Raw genomic sequence first — 20,784 nt, 5'->3', positions numbered from 1 at the left:
GAGTTGCGTGCCCGGGATCGAACCCCGACCTCCCGAATAGACGTCTTGACCACTATGCTGTCACGGCTCTCGCTATAACGTGTGTGTGTTTCCCACAGTGGGCGAGCAGCGGAGCGCCACGGGGGCGGGGGTGTGGAAGCGCGTGCGGCTCAAGCTGGAGGGCCGCGACCCCCCCGCGCGCCGCCCGCAGCCGCAAGACCAGGTACCCCGCAAACTGACTGACATTTTTTTTTTTTTTTTTTATTATTCATGTACCAAAAATTGTAGTTACAAAGTAATAATAAATTAAGTTACATCGGAAATGCTTACATGACATTCACCTACAACCAGACTGTTACAAACTGAGATTTTGTATGCAGGTACTGTCTGTAATGTAGATCCTCCATTAAGGTGACGCAGGACGCTCGACCGAAATTGGCAGCGCACGTGGGTAACATGTTTGCTTTTCACTTGACATTGTATGAGAAAGTTGAGAGGCACGATGATTTTCACCGAAATCTAGCGCGCGAAAAGGGTTTAGGAAAAGTATTTTTGAGAAAAAACTACTGAATTTATGTTTGCAAAGTAAAGTTATTTCAACTAATGAATAAATAAACTACGTCTAATGATAAATTGTTTTAGAATTTTCATATCCCTAATCTTATTTATTTACGCCCAAAGTTGTCATTAATTTAGTGTTAAAATAGGAATCTTTTGAGCCTCGTAACTTTTAAATCAATATTTTTTTCAATGTTTTATATATCAATAAACCTAGATAATGACGAGATAAATCGATATAATTCTTAGTTTTGTGCGTACAATATCGAATATTGTTGTAATTTCCCTCCTACGTTTGTATGAAGAAAGCACCGAACTGAGTCCCCTTAAGATAAGATTTTCTAAAATGTCACTCAAACGACGCCAGCTCGCTCTGTCAATTTTGTTTGATAGGACCTATACACACAAATCATAATATAACGTCAGTTTTGCAAAATAAACTTTAATGACATTGACAATTAATCACTAAAAGCACTCGAAAAATGGAAAACATGTGTTTGACGTATTTTCCTGAAACATTTTCAGGTGGACTACATAATAACGGAAGCGACTAGCGCAGAGAACCTGTGCCTGATGTACGAAGGTTGGATGGCGTGGGTCTGAGCGCGGCCCTGCGGCCCTTCCGGCCCTCCGGCCCTCCGCCCGCGGCCCACGCCCCTCGCCCGCAGCGGGGCCGCCCGCGCCCCTCGGCCCGTGCGCCCCCCGCGGCCCGGCCCGGCCCGACCCTCCGGCCCGGGGCGGAATCTCCGACGATGACGGCAGAAAGTTTCAAAGTAATCAATAATACACTCGACTTTACGCCCTTCTTTTGTCACTCGGCCGCCGTCCCACGGCTACACGTACAGCCTGGCGATGTTGAGTACAAACGTACACGAGAGGCATCTCGTTATATATTCAGCTTTACACCGGGATGCGTACACGCACGAATATCTGTGAATAGATGAGAGATACTTTTTATCTCGATTCTTTTCCGGGGTAAACTTTCGGCCGTGCAAACAAATCACTTTTAAAATTCGCAATATAAAATATATTTTCATGAAAATGTTCTTTTTTGATAGTCATCAGCTGTCACTTAATATTATTATCAATAACTCCTATTTTAAAGTTTTTGGTTACAGTTCTGTTCTAATGATAATTAATATAATAGATCATTACAATTTCAACACAATGTATGAAATTTTGTCAACGTTCCTTTGAGTTAGAGAGATTTTCATAAATAAACACAAGTTGATATCAAAATCTAAACGGAAGGTTACCCCCAGACGGCTGGCCGAAGTATTTAGTGTTAGATTTATTGTTTTTATAAGTACGGCTTACGAAATATTACTGTATCTAGCATCCAACATCTACTTACGAACTTGTAGAACAACAGAACGTAGACGTTGAAATTGTGGACAGCATAATATTATTATATAAAACAAAATAAAAGAAAATTAAAAAAAAAATCTTCACTAAAACTCCACAATTTTTGACGAAAAATATTCAAAATATTGGACTCCATTGAATCACGTTGATCGTCAAAACATCATTTTCATTATAATGACATGTCGATGTTAAAGTAAATTTAATATAACAATTTAACTATATATTCAATATGTATGTACACGCGTATTTTGATGTTATCGTATTTAGGCGAGAGCTTATTTTCTGTAATTCATTGGATATTGAAAGTTATTATTATTATTTATAATTCGGGAAACCCGTGGAGTAGAAATGGGATACCCGTGGGCCCTTCTGTGAAATTGTTACATTGGAAATTACAAACATTTTGACAATGCTACTTTCGGGCCTCGGGGGAACCCTTCAAAATTGCTACATTAAAAAAACCGGCCAAGTGCGAATCAGATTTGCGCACTGAGGGTTCCGTAGTACAATCGTATTTTATCGACATTTTGCACGATAATGCAAAAACTATGATGCATAAAAATAAATAAAAATCTGTTTTAGAATGTCCAGGTGAAGACCTTTCATATGATACCCCACTTGATATAGTCACTCACTTCGAAAGTTGAAAATACTAATTATTAGTTCATGACCACAATCAATTTTTTTTTGTGTGATCTAACCCTAAATTTGCGGTTTTCAGATTTTTTCCCCAAATGTCAGCTACAAGATCTACCTGCCAGATTTCATGATTCTAGGTCAACGGGAAGTACCCTGTAGGTTTCTTGACAGACAGACGGACAGACAGACAGACAGACAGACGGACAGACAGACAGACAGACAGACAACAAAGTGATCCTATAAGGGTTCCGTTTTTCCTTTTGAGGTACGGAACCCTAATAACTGTAAAGTTGAAATTCAGCTCAATTATCTAAAATTCTGTTACAGCTACACAGGCACTTTTAATTATTTTTTTAAACCCGTCAAATGCTCAAAGGTTTGTTTAAAATACAGTTGAAAATACCAATATTCATAAAATTCAAATTTAGTTCACACATTAGTGTTTCTCTCAAATTATTATATGATTGCGAACACATTCCCAAAAACTTTTCTTAAAATAATTATTATCAGTTAAGACAGCAAAAGTAATTCCAATGATGTACGGAAAATAAGCTCTTTATTATTAGTATGCATTCAATATCATATTGTGTGTTTGTCTGTGTGAATGTTCAACGCTAATAAATGTAATGCTTCCTATATTCATTACTAGAGTTGTGTGTGTGTCGCGGGGAATGTACTTGTATCATTTAACTAAATTAGTATCTATAGAAGACCTATTTCTCAAACAAAAATACTAGTGAACTTTACTTATGGTGACGTAGTTTACATAATCATTGCGTATGTGTGCGTGCATGTCGGACCAATCAGTCGCGAGCAAGCGCTGTCAAACGCACACATTTAGTGTACCTTACGTATACCGATACGACGTAAACACAAGCATGAGTCAGTGGCCTTTGTGAAATTCAAGAACTATACTTGTATGAAGCTGTCAAAATAGTATGACACTGGGCACCATGTTGTAAAGGTACGCTTACACGGGCAATTGTAGTTCCTCTATTCCAGGCAATTTGGTAAACCATGACGTCACAACTCGACCACATGAAGCAATTTACTGCAATACCCAACACTACCTGAAAATTTCAGCAATGATATGCGAAATGATTGATACATACGTGTTGCTGAGCGACAATTGCTCAAAAAAATTGCCCATGTAAGCGCACCATAAGCAAAAGCGAGTTGCACCTCGCAAATATGTTTGCTTGGTATACGTCTTATGCATAGTAAAGTACGCGACAAGTCGAGATGAGAGGCAGAGATCCACCTCCTTTTTGGAAGTCTGTTAAAAATCATATCGATCTGTCGCTCCGTTGGGACGCGATTGAAACTTTGAAAGACAAACCAACATACAAACACTTTATAATATGGGCAGTGATAGTTAGACTATAGATAGTTCCATGAAATCTCTATTGTCCGTCATAAGACCCTAATAATCAAAACTATTTAATTTAATTTAATTTAAAACATCTTTATTGCTTAATACTATGACAAAGACAAATATATGCTTAAAATCAAAGGGCGACCTTATCACTACCAGGGATCTCTTCCAGGTAGAGGTAACTATATTATAATTATTAACAATTAGCTTATGCTTGCGACTTCGTCCGCGTGGGCTACACAAATTTCAAATCCCTATTTCACCCCCTTAGCAGTTGAATTTTGAAAACTCCTTTCTTAGAGGATACCTACGTCATAATAGCTATCTGCATGCTAAATTTCAGTGCGATCCGTATCCAGTAGTTTGAGCTGTGCGTTGATAGATCAGTCAGTCAGTCAGTCACCTTTTTCTTTTATATATTTGGATGTCTCGCCAAGATAAGTCTAATGAGCACAAACTCTACTTTCAGTCATGAAAGTGTCGTAGGAGTCATCATCCTCCCTTCATCATCTCAATAGCATCAAACTATTTACTGACCATGAAGTTTACGCCGACTTCCAAAACTACCTACAATATTCATTTTGATTTTTTGATCATTGATTTAGAATAAATAGGTTTGAAACAAATTTAAAATTAAGCTTTTTAGTGCTTTTGAAGTCGGTTCAAAAGTTTTTTGTATTGTCATTAGATTTGCAAAAATTTACATTGTTTTAAATTGTTATTACAACATTAGGGTGGTTGAAAAGTAAGTTGCTAAATTTTTATTATTATTTATTACATTTGTTATGGAGGTTTAATTTGATGAATTGTTGTGTTGGCAGGGTGATCTTACGTAAAAAATAAATAATGTTCAATAATTGTTGATATAATGAAAAATTGTTTCTATAATATTAATATAACTTATTCAATAGCTGGTAAAAACAATGCATTCTCTGTTTGTATGTCTGTGTCGCTTCATATATTTTATAATAAATGGTGTATGTCAACATGTTGTTTTACTTAAATGTACAAACTAGATGGCGCCCGCGAGTTCGTCCGTGGATTTAGGTTTTTAGGATTCCGTACCCGAAGGGTGCCAACAAGCCTCCTCTGTCCGTCCGTCTCTACTCTGTATCTCGTGAATCGTCATAGGTAGAGGGTTGAAATTTCCACAGATATTCAATATACTGTCATAACTTCTTGGACCACAATTTAAACCAGTCTCAGAATCAGAAATCCTATGAAATTACAAAACTATTGTTTTCTTTGTCAGTTCAGAAATCAAAATACAATAACCACCTAAACTTGAAATTTGAATTTTCGCGGCCGGATGTGTCAAACCACCTTAAGCTCATATGGTTATTTGAACTTTATTTTTATGCATCATAGTTTTTGAATTATCGTGCAAAATGTCGAAAAAATACGACTAATACGGAACCCTCGTGGCGCGAGCCTGACTCACACTTTGTCTGTTTTTTATAAGTATAGATAGATGAGAGTTCACAGCGACGCTCAAGGAACAGGAAGTGATAGAAATAAAGCATTAATTTAATATCGATTGTATTTTATTTTCAAAAATACAATTCTTAGGCTAGCGGCCTGTGGCAATAAACACTACAGGAATTTGCTGATAATATGACAAAATAGTATAAAATAACACCAACAAAAATAATATTTTACACAAAATATTAATTTTTATAAGTAAACAAGTATTATAATATGACGCATAACGATAAAAATAAGGGTCCAGAAAAGGGGATACCTAGTTTAAGACTGCATAGTAAGTACCTATTTAAAGTTAAAATAATATAATTGACCTAGTCAAATTTATTGCCCATGAATTTGCCGAGTTAAATCTAGGGCGCTACGCACACCTGCAGAGTGAAGTGAAGCTGAGACGCAGTATCTTTTTACACGACTGCCGATGACCTATAGATCTTTGGTCGTCTTGCCCTCGCCTCAGTATGAACAGCGCCTAGGATACTAAATACTTAATGGTAATAATATGCTATATCACAATAAAAGCTATTTACAATAAACATATGCTTCCATAAAATCTTTTTTAGGTTCCGTACCTACGGAATCACGTACATATATGATCAAGTATAGTATATTATAATCAAGTATAGGATCAGTTTGTCTGTCTGTCGTGTCTGTCAAGAAAACATATAGGGCACTTGACCTAGAATCATGAAATTTGGTAGTTAGGTAGGTCTTATAGCACAAGTAAAGGAATAAATCCTAAAAACCCGTACTTTGTGGTTACATCACTAAAACTGATATAAGATATCAAGTGGGGTATCATATGAAAGGGCGTTGTTGTACTGTACATTCTAAGGATTTTGTTAAATTTAAATTAATAAAACCGGCCAAGTGCGAGTCAGGCTCGCGCAACGAGGGTTCCGTATTAAAGTCGTATTTTTCGACATTTTGCACGATAATTCAAAAACTATAAAGCATAAAAATAAATAAAAATCTGTTTTAGAATGCACAAGTGAAGACCTTTCATATGATACCCCACTTGGCGTAGTTATCTTACTTCAAAATTGAAAATACTAATTATTAGTTCATGACCACAATTTAATTTTTTTTGTATGATATAACCACAAATTCACGGTTTTCAGATTTTTCCCCTAATGCCAGCTATAAGACCTACCTACCTGCCAAATTTCATGATTCTAGGTCAACGGGAAATACCCTGTAGGCTTCTTGACAGACAGACAACAAAGTGATCCTATAAGGGTTCCGTTTTTCCTTTTGAGGTACGGAACCCTAAAAATAAGAAATAAAATAACTTAAAAACAAAAATAATAAAGATCTGTCAATATTTATATTAATGGCATATTATTACAATTTTTAATTTAATTATTTAATAAATTATTTAATTTTATCTTCATATTATTACAATATAATTAAAAGCAATATTGAATTTATTTAGAATTTTTGTGTGTGTGTATTGAATTTATTTAGAATGTTTAAAAATTATATTGTGGCTAATCCTGTTGTCCGTTAATGTTAATGTTAATCTCTAAACTAAACTAAATTGACATCTCTACAACCAGTGCTATCCTTTTTCACAGAGAGCATTATGAAAGGGATAGCACTAGATCACTTAGAATCTGTCAATTTAGTTTAGTTTGGAACCCTCGTAGTTTTAGTTTTAAGTTCACGTAATAAATTATCATCACACCTATCTAAATATATAAAACGAAAAGGTAACTGACTGACTGACTGATCTATCAACGCACAGCTCAAACTACTGGACGGATCGGGTTGAAATTTGGCATGCAGATAGCTCTTATTAGTTATGACGTAAACATCGCTAAGGTATTTTGAAAATTCAACCCCTAAAGGGGTAAAATAGGGGTTCGAAATTTGTGTTGTCCACGCGGACGAAGTCGCGGGCATAGGCTAGTCTTGAATAAATTATTTGACTTTGACTTTCGAGATTGTGTACAACAGAATTAGCCACAATATTTGGTAAGTAATAATAAAATTATTTTGTCTTTATATTATTGAAACGTTTTTAAGATTTAATTTCTACTGAAATCACTACAAGGAACTACAGTAGGCTTAACTAAGATCTATACAAAATCTTGTTGTTAAAAAAAAATAAAAACCGACTTCGTTACACAAACACTAAAAATTGAAAAATAATTTAATTTATTACCGAATATATTATGTATACAAGAGTTAATATAGTTCCTCCTCCTTTTTTTGAAGTCGGTTAATAAACATAACGGATAACTGAATAGGTTCCTGCGGTAGTGCAGCGGTGCGGGAGGGGTGTGATGAGTAATTACATGATTACGTCGCCATGGAAAGTGGTAACGACCTTCAGCGATGAGTCTTCGCGACTTGAAGTAGGAACACTAAAAGTTCAGTATACTTTTGCAGCATACATCCTCTTGCAACAATTGTCTTTCACTGGTAGTGTGTTGGCTCGCGTCACTGGTGTGTCGGTGGCCAGTGTCGGTGGTCACTTGCCGCGCGGTGTGCTATCGCGACGCGGGCTGCTTGAGCGACACCAGCTCGTCCAGCTGAGCCTTGTAGAGCTGCGTGACGTCATGCAGGTCCAGCCGTAGCTCGTTGAGCTGTTCCTCTTTCTCGCCGTACATCTGGAGCAACGCGTCGTATTGCTCTTGCAAGTTCTGGAACATTTTATTATATAAGTTCCTACCCTCTGATATCCTACCCTTGGGAAGGCCAATGTCCAGCAGTGGATGCATACAGGCTGATTGATTGATTGATTGATTGACCCTACCCAGGGACACAAAATTCTTACGATTAAAGCAGTCATTTATATTTATCATCAGTTCAAAATCCTCCTCCTACAGAATCAGTAAGATAGCAATAATACCTGGTAGTCTTGCAGTTTGCCCTGCAAGCTCGCGAGCTGGTCAGTCATAGCGGCTCGTTCCTCTCTCATAGAAGCTAGCGCGGCCGCCAGTCCTCGCCTCTCACCCTCCTTCCGCGTGAGGGCCGCGAGTGCCTCCTCCACCCCCGCGGCCGATAAACCCCCTCCCCCGGACACTGCACCCACCCCCACCACGCTGGCGCCTTCCTCCTGATATAGGGGAAAAGGTTATTCAAGGGGCGGACTAACAAATTCCTGAAAGGCCGGCAACGCATTGGTGATTCCTCTGGTACTGCAAATGTTCATGGGCGGCGGTAATCACTTAACATCAGGTGACCTACCTGCTCGTTTGCTTGCCTTTTTTATGATTAAAATTATAGTCTGATAGTAATTGACCAGTCGAAGCGAGATCTCAGACCGAGGTCTCTACAGCGTACTTTGACTGATCAGACTTAAGTTTCAGTTAAAAAGAGACAAATTTATATCAAAACTAGATGATGCCCGCAACTTCGTCCGCGTGGATTTAGGTTTTCTAAAAATCCTGTGGGAACTCTTTAATTCTCCGGGTTAATAAGTAAAAGCATATGTCCTTCCCCGGGATTCAAGCTAACTCTGTACCAAAATTCATCAAAACCGGTTAAACTATTGGGCTGTTAAAAGCTAGTAGACAAACAGATAGACACACTTTCGCTTTTATAATAGGGGTAGTGATTTTATACATGCTTCCTTATAAAGCGAACGTTTTAAACTTTGATAAAAGTTGCTGATTTGACTAATAGGCACCATCCTTATTACCCGTTTCAGACCCGTTATTTTAACTTAGGTTACAGCGGGGTGATTCGATACATAGAAAGAAAGAAAGAAAGAAAGAAAGAAAAACGTTTATTTTTTTAAGGCTGTACCACACATTACCATTATTAGGTTAGGTTATCCCGGCGCCTCTTATACTTGAGTAGTAAAGTCAAAAAACCTCAAGTAGAAGAAGCGCCGGAATAAACCATGTCATGTGTGGCACATCCATCAGTTTCTAACACTGAATCATAACCACCTGGCTCATTTTTTAATCCGTTGAAGGTTTTCTACGAAAAAATATTTAGATATCACCCAGTGAAGCAGCAATGTAGAACCAACCAACCTCGGTGGCTATCATGTAGTGTTAGACACTGAGTTAGCGAATCACCTAGCTGGTCGCGTCCAACAGAATGACGTACCGTTTGCCAGAACGACGTAGAGAAAGTGTCGGAGGCGACCGACTGGGACGGCGAGACGTCGCCCCGCGTCGAAACCTGCTCCTGAAACACGCATTATAACTTATAATGCAAACTTATCAAACACTAGCTGATTTTTTTTATATATTTTTTCATTTATTTACACAAAAAAAAAAACACTTACAATATTGGTTTCTTTTTGCTCGACGCCCGCGACTTCGTCCGCATGGACTCAGATGTTTGAAACCCCATGGGAACTCTTTAATTTTCCGGAATAAAAAGCAGCCTATGTGCCTCTCCAGGTCTTAAATAGTTTAAGACACCCATGCAAAAAATCACGTCGACCCGTTAGTCCGTTGCGACGTGATTGAAGGACAAACCAATAAACCAACAAACAAACACACTTTCACGTTTATAATAGGGGTAGTGATTTTTTGTGAATTAACCACAAATTTATGATTTTCGGATTTTTCCTTTAATTGTGCTATAAGAGAACAGTCAACGGGATGTACCTTTTAGGTATTTTTGACAGACACGACAGACGGATAGACAGATAACGAAGTGATCCTATAAGGGTTTCTTTTTTACTTTTAAGGTACCCTAAAAATATGGAAAAAACACTATTAACCTCCGTCAGTGCAGTTGAGTAACAAATAAACTAAGTTTGATTAAAAATAAAGATAGTTACTTGTAATATAGCGTTTCGTTTCCTTTCTGTCTCCAAAACATTCTGAGTGTCCGCCAGTTGTGTTTCCATCTCGCTCACTCTCGTCCTGAGCGCCGTTATCTCTTTCTCGCATTCTTGTCTCAAGCGTTCCAACTCTTCAGTTTTACTGAAACCAATATTAACGGTTGAAAGTTAAACCACGTCAAGAATTTTATAAGTACCTACTTACCTTTTCTGATTTCAGCACCGGTGCGGCATCAGCACGCTCGGTATACGCGGCACCGAAAGCTTACCGAGCGCCATACATATATATATATATATATTTTTAAAGAATATTCTTCTTCTTCTTCAAGTGCCATCTCCTACCGGAGGTTGGCAATCATTAAGGCTTAAGAATATTAGCCATGTTAAATGACTAATATTCCCCTTTCCTCTCCAACTAAGCGTCAAGCTTGTGCTAGGAGTAGGTACGACAATAGTGCAACGGGCGGGGTTTTAACGACCTTTCGGTTTTCAGTCCACTCCTTTACCGGTTGAGCTATAATAATAATAATAAATAATCTTTATTTCCTCAGACATCAAAGGCCCACAATATTATGTTAGTAACCATCTTAACCTATGTTAGTAACTATATTATAATATAATGTATGTTAGTAAGAAACTTATTCTATGTTAGTTAATATAATTAATATACTTATTAACTAAATCAGACATCCAGTGCGCTTTGAGAGCGCTGTCCTGTCTGTCTGCTATCACCTTCAGGATAATGTTGGGACTTCTCTCCAACCTACTTTTGATTGAGGCGATCCTTTTCCGTATGATTGCGAAGAAGCCGTCTACACAGTTATCCGCAAACATACCGGACGCGCTACAGTACCGAGGCAGTCCCAACATTATTCTGAAGATGTTATTATCCTGGACTCGACTATTCAGGCTCTAATATGTCTATGGAGCGTCTCTGCATGCATGCACAGTGGCCGCTCGGCATTTTGCCGAACGCACCAAAATGACAGATATTAATACCGGGAGTAACCAAAACGCTAGCAAAAACTTAGTGTTATTGTTATACTACTTAAACACAATCCAATACCAATAACCATTTGCCTCATTTTGTATTTTTAGTGATTTGGTATTATTCAAACCTGCTATGTAGCGTGCAAAACTCGGTTCAATGTCCCGCCTAAGACGCGGTATTGACTCCGACTGGCCTACTTACCGAACGTTCGTTGACCTCTAGCGTCAGTAAGATGTTTTATTTGCAATGTATCGTGAAATTTTACAAAATATAACATATATTTTTTCGCGTTTTTATTGTGGTTTCATATCATTGCCAGCTTTCTGGTTACACCCTGTATACTATAAGCATACAGAAGAAGCGTCAGCGTGATGTTATTCCGAATAGGGCCATCTATCTTTTCCCTTTGAAATTAATACGCAAAAAGTTGTTACCAGTCGAGTAGTTCCTGGCATCGCGTCTTCGCCTGTTCAGCGGTCTGGCATCGCTCGCTCAGTTGTCGCAGGGTATGGTTGGCTTCTAATAAGTCGCGGTGTGCGGCCGCGAGTTGCTCCGCCAGGGTTGCCGCTTCGTCACGCGCCAGTCGCTCGCGTTCTTGCGCTTTGGTAGCTTGCGTTTCCGCTTGCGCTATGGACAATTTTAATTATCTTTATTTTATGTTGGCTAATTTATGATACGGTGAAGTCCTTTCATATAATATCCCACTTGATATAGTTATCTTATTTTGAAAGTTGAAAATACTAATTATTTGTTCATGAACACAATTAAATTATTTTTTTTCGTGATGTAACCTCAAATTCGCGGTTTTCGGATTTTTCCCCTTACGTGTGCTATAAGACACAAATTCTGTCAAATTTCATGATTCTAGGTCAACGGAAAGCATCCTGTAGGTTTCTTGACAGACAGACAGACAGACGCAACAAAGTGATCCAATAAGGGTTCCGTTTTTCCTTTTGAACGGAACCCTAAAAGTGGTGGAACGCTGAAGGAGGAGCAAGGTCGTGAAGGACCACTTACCCAACTGTGCAGCCAGGCCCTGTGCGACGGCACTGTGCGCCCTCTCGCGCTCCAAGGCGCCGCGCTGCAAGGCCGCCAGCTGCTGCAGCAAGGCCGCGGGCGCCTCGGCCTCGCCCGCCGCCCGCGCCTCGCTCGCCTCGCGCGCCTCCACTGCCTCCCGCCGCAGCGCCTCTTCGCGCGCGAGCCAGCGCTGCTCCTCTGAAGCAGCAACAACTCGTGATCATGTAGGGTACTGCACTAAGGTCAACTGAACTGAAACTCTGACGCTGAAGGGTACTCCTGCATCATCAGGGTTGGCACTCAAGCTGTGGGGATTTAGGAACTTTTGATGGTGAATTGATATTATATATATCAAGCATCGACTTCTTTATTATTATTATTATTATATTTAAAATTATAAATTTTCACAAAAGTGCAAGATCTGACCCATGAGGTCAGCCCATTTGTCAGCAAATATGTCACAGCGAGGGGACTCCTTCAGCAGCGCGTTGAGCGCAGCCAAAGTGCGCGGTATGGGTGACCACTGACCGGAGCGCGCTACCGTGCGACTAAACGGACTTACGAAAAATTTGGAGCGGTGGCGGAGATAGCTGTAATTAGAGGGTGCATAAACGATGATAACTTCATGATTAATTCTGATTCTGCACGTTACTGCACTAAGCTACGAGGACTGAGAAAATGCTGGGCATATTAAGAGAAAGTAAAACTAGTATCCAAGACTAAACCTAAGCTCCCCCGCCCATGCATACAACCCTGTAAGTGATCTCACCCTTAAGCTAGCACTCGGATGACGGCAGCCGCCACCCACTGCCGCCGCCTCACGGATAGAGACTGTCATGACCACCCACATTATAAATGCGAAAGTGTGTTTGTTCGTTGGTTTATCCTTTAATCACGTCGCAACGGAGCAACAGATCGACGTGATTTTTTGCATGGGAATAGGTTAAGACCTGGGGAGTGACACAGGCTACTTTTTATTCCGGAAAATCAAAGAGTTCCCACGGGATTTGAAAAAGCCTAAATCCACGCGGACATCGGCTAGTCTCTGTATAAAGCGAGCAACTCGCACTTACAACGTATTTCCAACTAAGCCCTGCCGCACTGTTTTTGCGACGCACTCTTTCCTCAATCGCATCTGTCATCAATTTAATACGTTTCATCAGAAAGATCGACAGCTAAATATTTTTAATTCTACGACAACCTGCTTTCGTCGTAACGTCATTATCTCCCTACGAAAGGGAGCTAATTAATCAGTTTGTAATGAGACGTAACCGATTTAACGTGCTAATTCCTTATTACATTTTGCTTTACTTTACTTCCTTTTAAAGTCATAACATCATTGTACCTAAATCTTTTGTACTAGCCAGTTGTTAACGTTTATGCTATGTGTCCTTTAGTTATAAATCCTTTTGTATGTAAATACTTGTGTATGTGTAAATGTTGTTGGTTAGTCAAATAAAAGAAAAAAAAAAAAAAAAAAAAAAAAGCAGTTTGCCGCGACTGCCGGGTGTCGACTGCCGGGTCGCGACTGCCGGGTGTCGACTGCCGGATCGCGACTGCCGGGTGTTGACTGCCGGGTCGCGACTGCCGCGATCCCAATGTTACCTTTAGCTCGCTCGGCCCTCAGCTGGCGCAGCTCGTGTCGCAACATCTCCGCCTCCCTCTCGGCGCGCGCGCAGCCGGCTTGCAGCTGCGCGTGCGCGGACCTGTGCCTCTGCAGCTCCACAGTGCTCCGCTGCAGCTCGCTCAGCTCACGCTTCACCGCTTCTAGTGACGTGCGCGCGCCTTCTAGCTTCTGTGTTGTGTCATCTAGGGCACTCTTAGTCTGTGAAACGTAGCAGAAATTAACAACACAAGTTTCATCACTTCAGAAGTCCTCGACTACGCCTCGGCCTTCCAATAATACTGGGCCAGTAATCGCTTTTTTTCAGGCCTGGAATGTTACATTACATTCCCGCTCATTCCCTGATACAAACAAGAGAATTGTTTCCAATGTACGAAATATGGCTGAATGTTTACATTTTGTAACGACCGTGTCGGACATAACTTTTCAATCAGTTAAAGACACTTCAAACAAAGAGTTGCGCCAGCTTCACAATTACTTGCCTGTGTTTAATATCTAAATCTGATTAGATAACAAAATAATATCACAGTAAACAGATATAATATGATAAAGATTATCTTAGTCGTCTGAGATTCATAATAAAAACTATCAACTAGCTTATGCTCGTGACTTAGTCAGCGTGGACTACACAAGTTTCAAAACCCTATTTCACCCCCTAAGAAGTTGATTTTTCAAAAATACCTTCTTAGTGGATGCCTACGTCATAGTAGCTATCTGCATGCCAAATTTCAGCCCGAACTGTCCAGTAGTTAGAGCTGTGCATTGATAGATCAGTCAGTCAGTCAGTAACCTAAGTACAGTATAAGACAAATATCTAAAACCTGATCAGTAACTGACTGAATTTTTTTTGAGAAACGGGCTCCCAAAAACCGGTAAAGTGCGAGTCAGGCCCGCACACTAGGAGATCTGTACCACTGTACAAAAAATCTCCAACCAGTATAATTTTTCCGTTCGTCCGTTCGTCCAACCATCGGTCATCTGTCAGCGGGCTTTATCTCATAAACCGTAATAGGTAGTGAGTTAAAACTTTTACAGAATGTGTATTTCTATTCCGACATAGCTCAACGGGTTGCGAAGCTGAAGTAGCAATGGCGGGAAACCGATAGACGTTGGGGTCTCAAGGTGCTGGAATGGCAACCTCGCACCGGCAGGCGCAGCGTTGGAAGACCCCTTACTAGGGATCGAGACGACACCAGACGAGTCGCAGGGAGCCGCTGGATTAAGGCGGCACAAGACCGTGGCGTGTAGAAGTCCCTACAAGAGACCTATGTCCAGCAGTGGACGTCTATCGGTTGATGATGATGATGGTGATAATGATTGCTGCTATAACAACAAATACTAAAAATTTCAACATGGCCACCATGAAAATTAAAAAGTGTTAGATCTTGTACGATGGTAAGGAACGGATGGTGCGACTCACACTTGACCGATTTTTTCTCATGAGGTATGGAACTCTATAAAGGGAAGGCCTAAGTCCAATGGTGGTACTAACCTCCATGAGTTCGGTCTCCAGTTTCTTGTTGGCGGTGGTGAGCCGGTACACCGCCTCGATCTGGTTCACCTCCACCTCCTCCTTGGCGGCCATTGATCGCTTCACGCGGTCCAGCTCAGACGTCAGCTCTGCCACTTTATCCCTGCAAATTGTGTCAAGTTTTACATTTTTACAAAGTCTAGTACGCGACGGGCAATCGGGAAGGGAACGCCCCGCAGCATACCCGCACAGCTCCCGCGCTAACCCGTTGCCGGCGAGCGCGCGTGACGTCTTAACCTGTCGCGGACTATAAACGCATAACCTGGGCGCGTATGGAACCCTCGTAGCTTTAGTTTTAAGTACGTGTCAATTATCACCACTATATCATCTTACAAATTAACAATTTTGACCATCAGTCATCATCATCATGAACAACCCATCGCCGGCTCACTACAGAGCACGGGTCTCCTCTCAGAGTGAGAAGGGTTTTGGCCATAGTCTACCACGCAGGCCATGTGCGGATTGGTAGACTTCACACACCTTTGAGAACATTATGGAGAACTCTCAGGCATGCAGGTTTCCTCACGATGTTTTCTTTCACCGTTAAAGCAAGTGATATTTAATTAATTAACACATAATTCCGAAAAGTTAGAGGTGCGTGCCCGGGATCGAACCGCCGACCTCCGATTAGAAGGCGGACGTCCTAACCACTCGGCTATCACAGCTTTGTTTTAGTTCAGCAATGCGCGAACGAATCTGCAATTACTTTTATCCATGGCATAATCTTGTAAATTGAATCTTTGAAAAGAGCAACCGCAGAGTTTCTTGCTGGCTCTTCTCGGTAGAAAGGCATTGTTCTCCTTCAGCAGCTTCTTATTCTCTTCGGTTTCCTTTAAGATGCTTACAGATTCTAAGGAGTTCTTACTTCTTACCTCAGCCCCTTGATGACCTGCTCGTTGTCCTTCTCTTTGGCCCTCAGCTTCTTGATGATGTTGGAGTGCTGCAACTCCTGCCGCGCCAGCTTCTCTCCCTCCTCGTGCAATTGAGCTATTATCTCCTCTTTCTCTTTTAAGGTGCTCTCAAATTCTGAGGAGTTCTTACGGGATACTTCTGTTTTGAGACTGTCTAGTTGTTTCCTTAACTGATCCTGAGGATTGGCCATAATAGGTGTTTTAGATTTTTTTGCATGTTAATTTTGCATACTTCTTATTTTAACTTTCCACTTCTCAAGTTTTGTATTCTAATTTCTAGAACTCTGTTATATCCTACATCTGGGTAAGCGATTTTTTAAAATTAGGTAGCAGACCATTATTTATTTTTATTCTTTGTATTTATTTATAGACTTAATGAAAAGTGAACATTTTAGACCACACTTTGTAGACCAAAGCACTAGATAAAAACTAAGACTGGTGTTTGCAATTATTTGCAGCCCAAAAGACCGCAGGCTGACAAAAACATTGATGGTCAAAAATCATCAGCCTTACAAGATCATTAACTACACTTTTGAGTACAAAAATAAAGTTAGATGATGTAGGATTTGTTTTCACTAGTTGATGTTCTTTCCAATCTAAAATGCTAAGTATTACTAATTCTTTGAAAGCTTTTTCATATTTTTTGGAAATAATACATACAACTAGAAATAATTGAGATAAGATAAAAATACTAATGGTGCTATGATAACAAATATTATGTTACATGATTTTGTCATCAAAAGGATGTCCGATTCGTCATTAAAATCCTTGAATATAGAAGACACTGATAAATTTTTAGTAATACGTATGTGCTATTTAAAAAAAATATCTACCACAAATAGAATGAGCCGGAAGTAAAAGAGAAATTAATCAATAAACCAATTAACTATTTATATAGCTACATTAAAAGAAGTTGTATTATTCTTTGATTAGCAATTCTTGCAATAAAAAAACAAAAGATTCTGACGAATTGAGAACCTCCTCCTTTTTTGAAGTCGGTTAATAACTAACCATACTTACTTATTTAAATATTGGTCAAGTGTGTATCAGCTGTGTATGTAGCTGTTACAGAGTTTGGAAAAATTTTCATTATTTCCTAAACAATAGTTTTTTTTTCCAATCTGAGAAACATAACATAACATAAACTCTGTGCCCAGCTGGCACACCTAAAAGCCAATAATTGGGAATTGAATTGAACATAACATAAGGTGGAAAAGTAACATTCTTTTTGATTTTTCAAAATTTGTGCTCAAATTATTTTTTCATTTGCATTCAGTAACAAGTTTCTATAATTGTATTAAACAACCCAAGAGCACTTATAGCACATTTTTAAAAACACAGTGACACAGACAGACAGATAAACTGGATGAAACTGCAGTATGCAGCAGAAAATAATGTACATCAACCTTTAGAACGAGATTTCAGCTTTGTAGAACGTTGTCTCTGTCACTCATACTTATATGACGTTTTGTTGGTCTCAACGACAGAGACAATGCTCTACATAACCGCTATCTCTTTCTAAAGGTTGATGTACATTATTTTCTGCAGCATACTGTATAAATAAAATAAAATAAAAATTGTAATTGATTGTATAATTACCTTTTCTCTAATTACTTGTTGGAACTTCTTCTCCAGTGCCGACATTCTCTGAGTGTAGTCCTCTGTTATGGTGTTGATATCCCCTCCCTCATGCTTAGCCATCAACGACTCCACCTGATTCTTCAGGTTAGTGTTGCATTCCGCTAACTCCGCATTGTTCCTACTCACTTCCATCAGTCTATTCTCTCTAGCATCTAATATTTCAGCCATTTCACACAACCTACGCATTAATCTATCGTTCTCTGAACCCTGGCTTTCATCACTCGTGTTACTCTGTACCGAAGCTTCAGATAACTCTCTATTATGGCCACGAATTTTACTTGCTAAACTTTTACCTAGGACTAAGTCTACTAAATTGGGAGAGGTCGCGCCGTCTACTTTTTGTTTCAATCCATATTTCCCTGGACTATTTCGGCAACCATTACTACTATCTCCATTTGGACTAGGGATGATCTCTATGTCTGATGATGTAGCTGTCTCCAACTCATCACCTGACGTGTGACCGGACGTCCTATCCGAACCTATTTTGACTAAATCACTCTTACTCTCCGAACTAACTGGCGATATTCGCTCTTTCACACTTGTTTCCTTCTGTGAAGACTCGCTACTCTCTTGGGGGCTACATTGCTGTTTCTCCACATTTACAAAAGCTGAACTTTCAGACCTTATCAGATCTGCTGAAACATTGATGTTATAGAACGATGAAGAATCACTAAGTTTCTCCATTAATACATCTTCTTGTTCTGTGCTTTTAAGTTTAAATTCTTCCGCGGGGGCTTCTTGTGTAATACTATCGTTATCGGCGTTTAATGTTCTATCTGACCATGAACCATCGTTGGACGAGTTCTCACTTATTTGCATCTTATGTGAAGCTAGCAACGACTGATCTAAGCTTAAATCTTTGTCGTTAGGTCTCTTAGCTTCAATTCTAGCAATTTTAGGGAATGGACTCAAAGGCTTATCATCCGTATCCAAAACAGTAGGTGCCGTACACTCCGAGATGGAGTTGTAAGACATTGTATCTTCGTCATCATCAGCCACTAAGCTCACACTGTCTGCAGTTTCAGCTTTTTCAGTTCTCTCCCCGACCGGTGTAGATTTCTTATCAGATAAATTGCTGGCTGATAAATTAGAGGAAGAACTGCTGTTTTTGTCGCTAGCGTAGCTATCGAAGCCTAGACATTCTATCGAACTTGGACTTACAAGGCTATCAGGTAAAATTTCCACAGATTCTGAATTGAGTTTCAAACCTGCGCTACTGCTGTGTGACATAGATTGACATGACGCTGCCTCAGAATCTGGGGTAGACTTCAAGCTTTGAGACAACACCTCGACTGAATCTGAGCTGTTCCTACTTGATACAAATGACAACACATTTGACATTGAGGAGTTGCGTCTATCATCTGTTTTCGGGACATCCTCCTTCTTTAAAGCAAGACAGTCGGCACCATCAGACATTACGAGTTGACTTTTCGAAAACAAATCATCCTGACTGTCGTATTTATCAGAAATGACATTCATAGACTTCGCTTTGGGCGGCCGAATTATTGTATCTGGTTTTTGCTGTTCAAAGAAAGATCCCGCAAATGACCCCCAAATGCTTTGCGAGTTGGATTTCGATGGACTCTCGGTGACTACTGGCTGTTCAGCTATAGGCGCAGCGTTTGCACTCTCGGCACTGACGGTTAAGCCCCAAGAGGAAAAAAAATCAGAGTTGTCTTGCTGTGGTACATTACCGCTTCCAGGAGACGATTTTGAGCTCGACGGAGCGTTAGCCCCGTCTTCCTGTTCTTCGTTGTCATCGTCTTGAATATCCAATGCTTTATCAATCGTTTTCTGAGCCTCCTTCAATGCTGACTTGGCCAAACTCGTCAGCCCCGACGTATCGAACCAATTCATCTTTCGAACGCATTAGACACGTAGCACGACGAAATATATCCAAAGGCGTCGTTTAACTTTAAACTACGTAACACAAATACCCACAAAATATAAATTGTTTTCCAAAAATCACGGAAAAAATAAATCACAACAAAAGTTTTTATGACGTTTTTATTTGATTCGTCCTCATCGAGTCTTCATTTTTTAGTGTAGGTTTTTCAAACAAATATATCTATTAGTCAAACCCTTCAATTACTTAACACTTTAATTAAATGAGCAAAACACACTTTATTTCAATCATAATCAACTTTTGAATTTCAAAATATTATTTATATATTTCAAGTTATACTTCGTACTCTATGGTTTGACATTTTGAGGAAAAAAATGTACTTTTGACTAAAAATAGCAAGCAAAACTGGTATTGTAATTTGGGCGTCGCTCACATAGCTCCAGTGGCGCAATTGGTTAGCGCACGGTACTTATAAGACAGTGTTCGTGTGAGGTATGCCGGGGTTGTGAGTTCGAGCCTCACCTGGAGCATATTTTTGACAATGCAATATTACAAATTAAACTTTTTTCCAAGTTTATTTAAGTTTTAAAAATGATTTTATGCTTTTCTACAGTATTTTATAAAGCGATGGTTTGGAAGTATGGATTTTTTATTTTATTTTATTCAGATACAAGTTAGCCCTTGACTGCAATCTCACCTGATGGTAAGTGATGATGCAGGGTAAGATGATAGCGGGCTAACCTGTATGGCCGTTTTTATTAAACCCATACCCCTTTGGTTTCTACACGGCATCGTACCGGAACGCTAAATCGCTTGGCGGCACGACTTTGCCGTTAGGGTGGTAACTAGACCCGACCGAAGCCTCCCACCAGACCAGACCAGAAATTTAGAAATTATAAAATTCCAAACCCCTGCCAGGAATCGAACCCGGGACCTCCCACTATTAAGACCACAGCGCTCACCACTGCGCCAGGGAGGTCTGGATGTAGGAGCCTAGAGATAACCTCCGAAATTACTCATCCGATATCAAAAATTCACTGATACTTGCAAGAAAAACCAGTCAAGTGCGAGT

The 20,784-nt window shown here is 39.8% G+C and overlaps 2 protein-coding genes and 1 non-coding gene across 3 annotated transcripts in view; 2 read left to right on the top strand and 1 right to left on the bottom strand.

Moving 5' to 3' along the window:
* Window positions 1-4,902, top strand: part of nonC (serine/threonine-protein kinase Smg1) — a 148,446-nt gene extending 143,544 nt beyond the window's left edge. The window contains exons 14-15 of the mRNA XM_034975147.2: window positions 99-202; window positions 1,063-4,902. Of these exons, the coding sequence (XP_034831038.1) occupies window positions 99-202; window positions 1,063-1,140 (182 nt within the window). The 3' untranslated portion in view covers window positions 1,141-4,902. The remainder of the gene's footprint in view (window positions 1-98; window positions 203-1,062) is intronic.
* Window positions 4,903-5,425: 523 nt separating this feature from the next.
* On the bottom strand, window positions 5,426-20,052 carry Tmf (TATA element modulatory factor). Its single transcript, XM_034975635.2, has 10 exons — window positions 17,825-20,052; window positions 16,187-16,401; window positions 15,276-15,417; window positions 13,765-13,984; window positions 12,160-12,357; window positions 11,577-11,769; window positions 10,149-10,293; window positions 9,464-9,544; window positions 8,256-8,462; window positions 5,426-8,046 (listed from the first exon to the last, which is right to left on the bottom strand). Exons 1-10 carry the CDS (start codon window positions 19,721-19,723, stop codon window positions 7,894-7,896), a joined length of 3,453 nt encoding a protein of 1,150 aa, XP_034831526.1. The 5' UTR covers window positions 19,724-20,052; the 3' UTR covers window positions 5,426-7,893.
* Window positions 20,053-20,148: 96 nt separating this feature from the next.
* Window positions 20,149-20,242, top strand: TRNAI-UAU (transfer RNA isoleucine (anticodon UAU)). The gene is made up of 2 exons: window positions 20,149-20,186; window positions 20,207-20,242. It is a non-coding gene; the product is annotated as a tRNA-Ile (tRNA).
* The last annotated feature ends 542 nt before the right edge of the window (window positions 20,243-20,784 follow it).

This window comes from Maniola hyperantus, chromosome 14, assembly GCF_902806685.2.
Source record: "Maniola hyperantus chromosome 14, iAphHyp1.2, whole genome shotgun sequence".
In the NCBI taxonomy this organism is placed as follows: domain Eukaryota; kingdom Metazoa; phylum Arthropoda; class Insecta; order Lepidoptera; family Nymphalidae; genus Maniola; species Maniola hyperantus.
This window is presented reverse-complemented; position numbering and strand designations above follow the sequence as displayed.

What these genes read in the sequence shown, in the direction of transcription:
- Tmf (XM_034975635.2), bottom strand. Translation starts at nt 19,723, where the DNA reads ATGAATTGGTTCGATACGTCGGGGCTGACGAGTTTGGCCAAGTCAGCA. An exon ending in AACAAGTAATTAGAGAAAAG is followed by an intron (nt 16,402 to 17,824) that starts GTAATTATACAA and finishes GCCAATCCTCAG; the next exon opens with GATCAGTTAAGGAAACAACT. An exon ending in CTACGTCGTTCTGGCAAACG is followed by an intron (nt 8,463 to 9,463) that starts GTACGTCATTCT and finishes CCCCTATATCAG; the next exon opens with GAGGAAGGCGCCAGCGTGGT.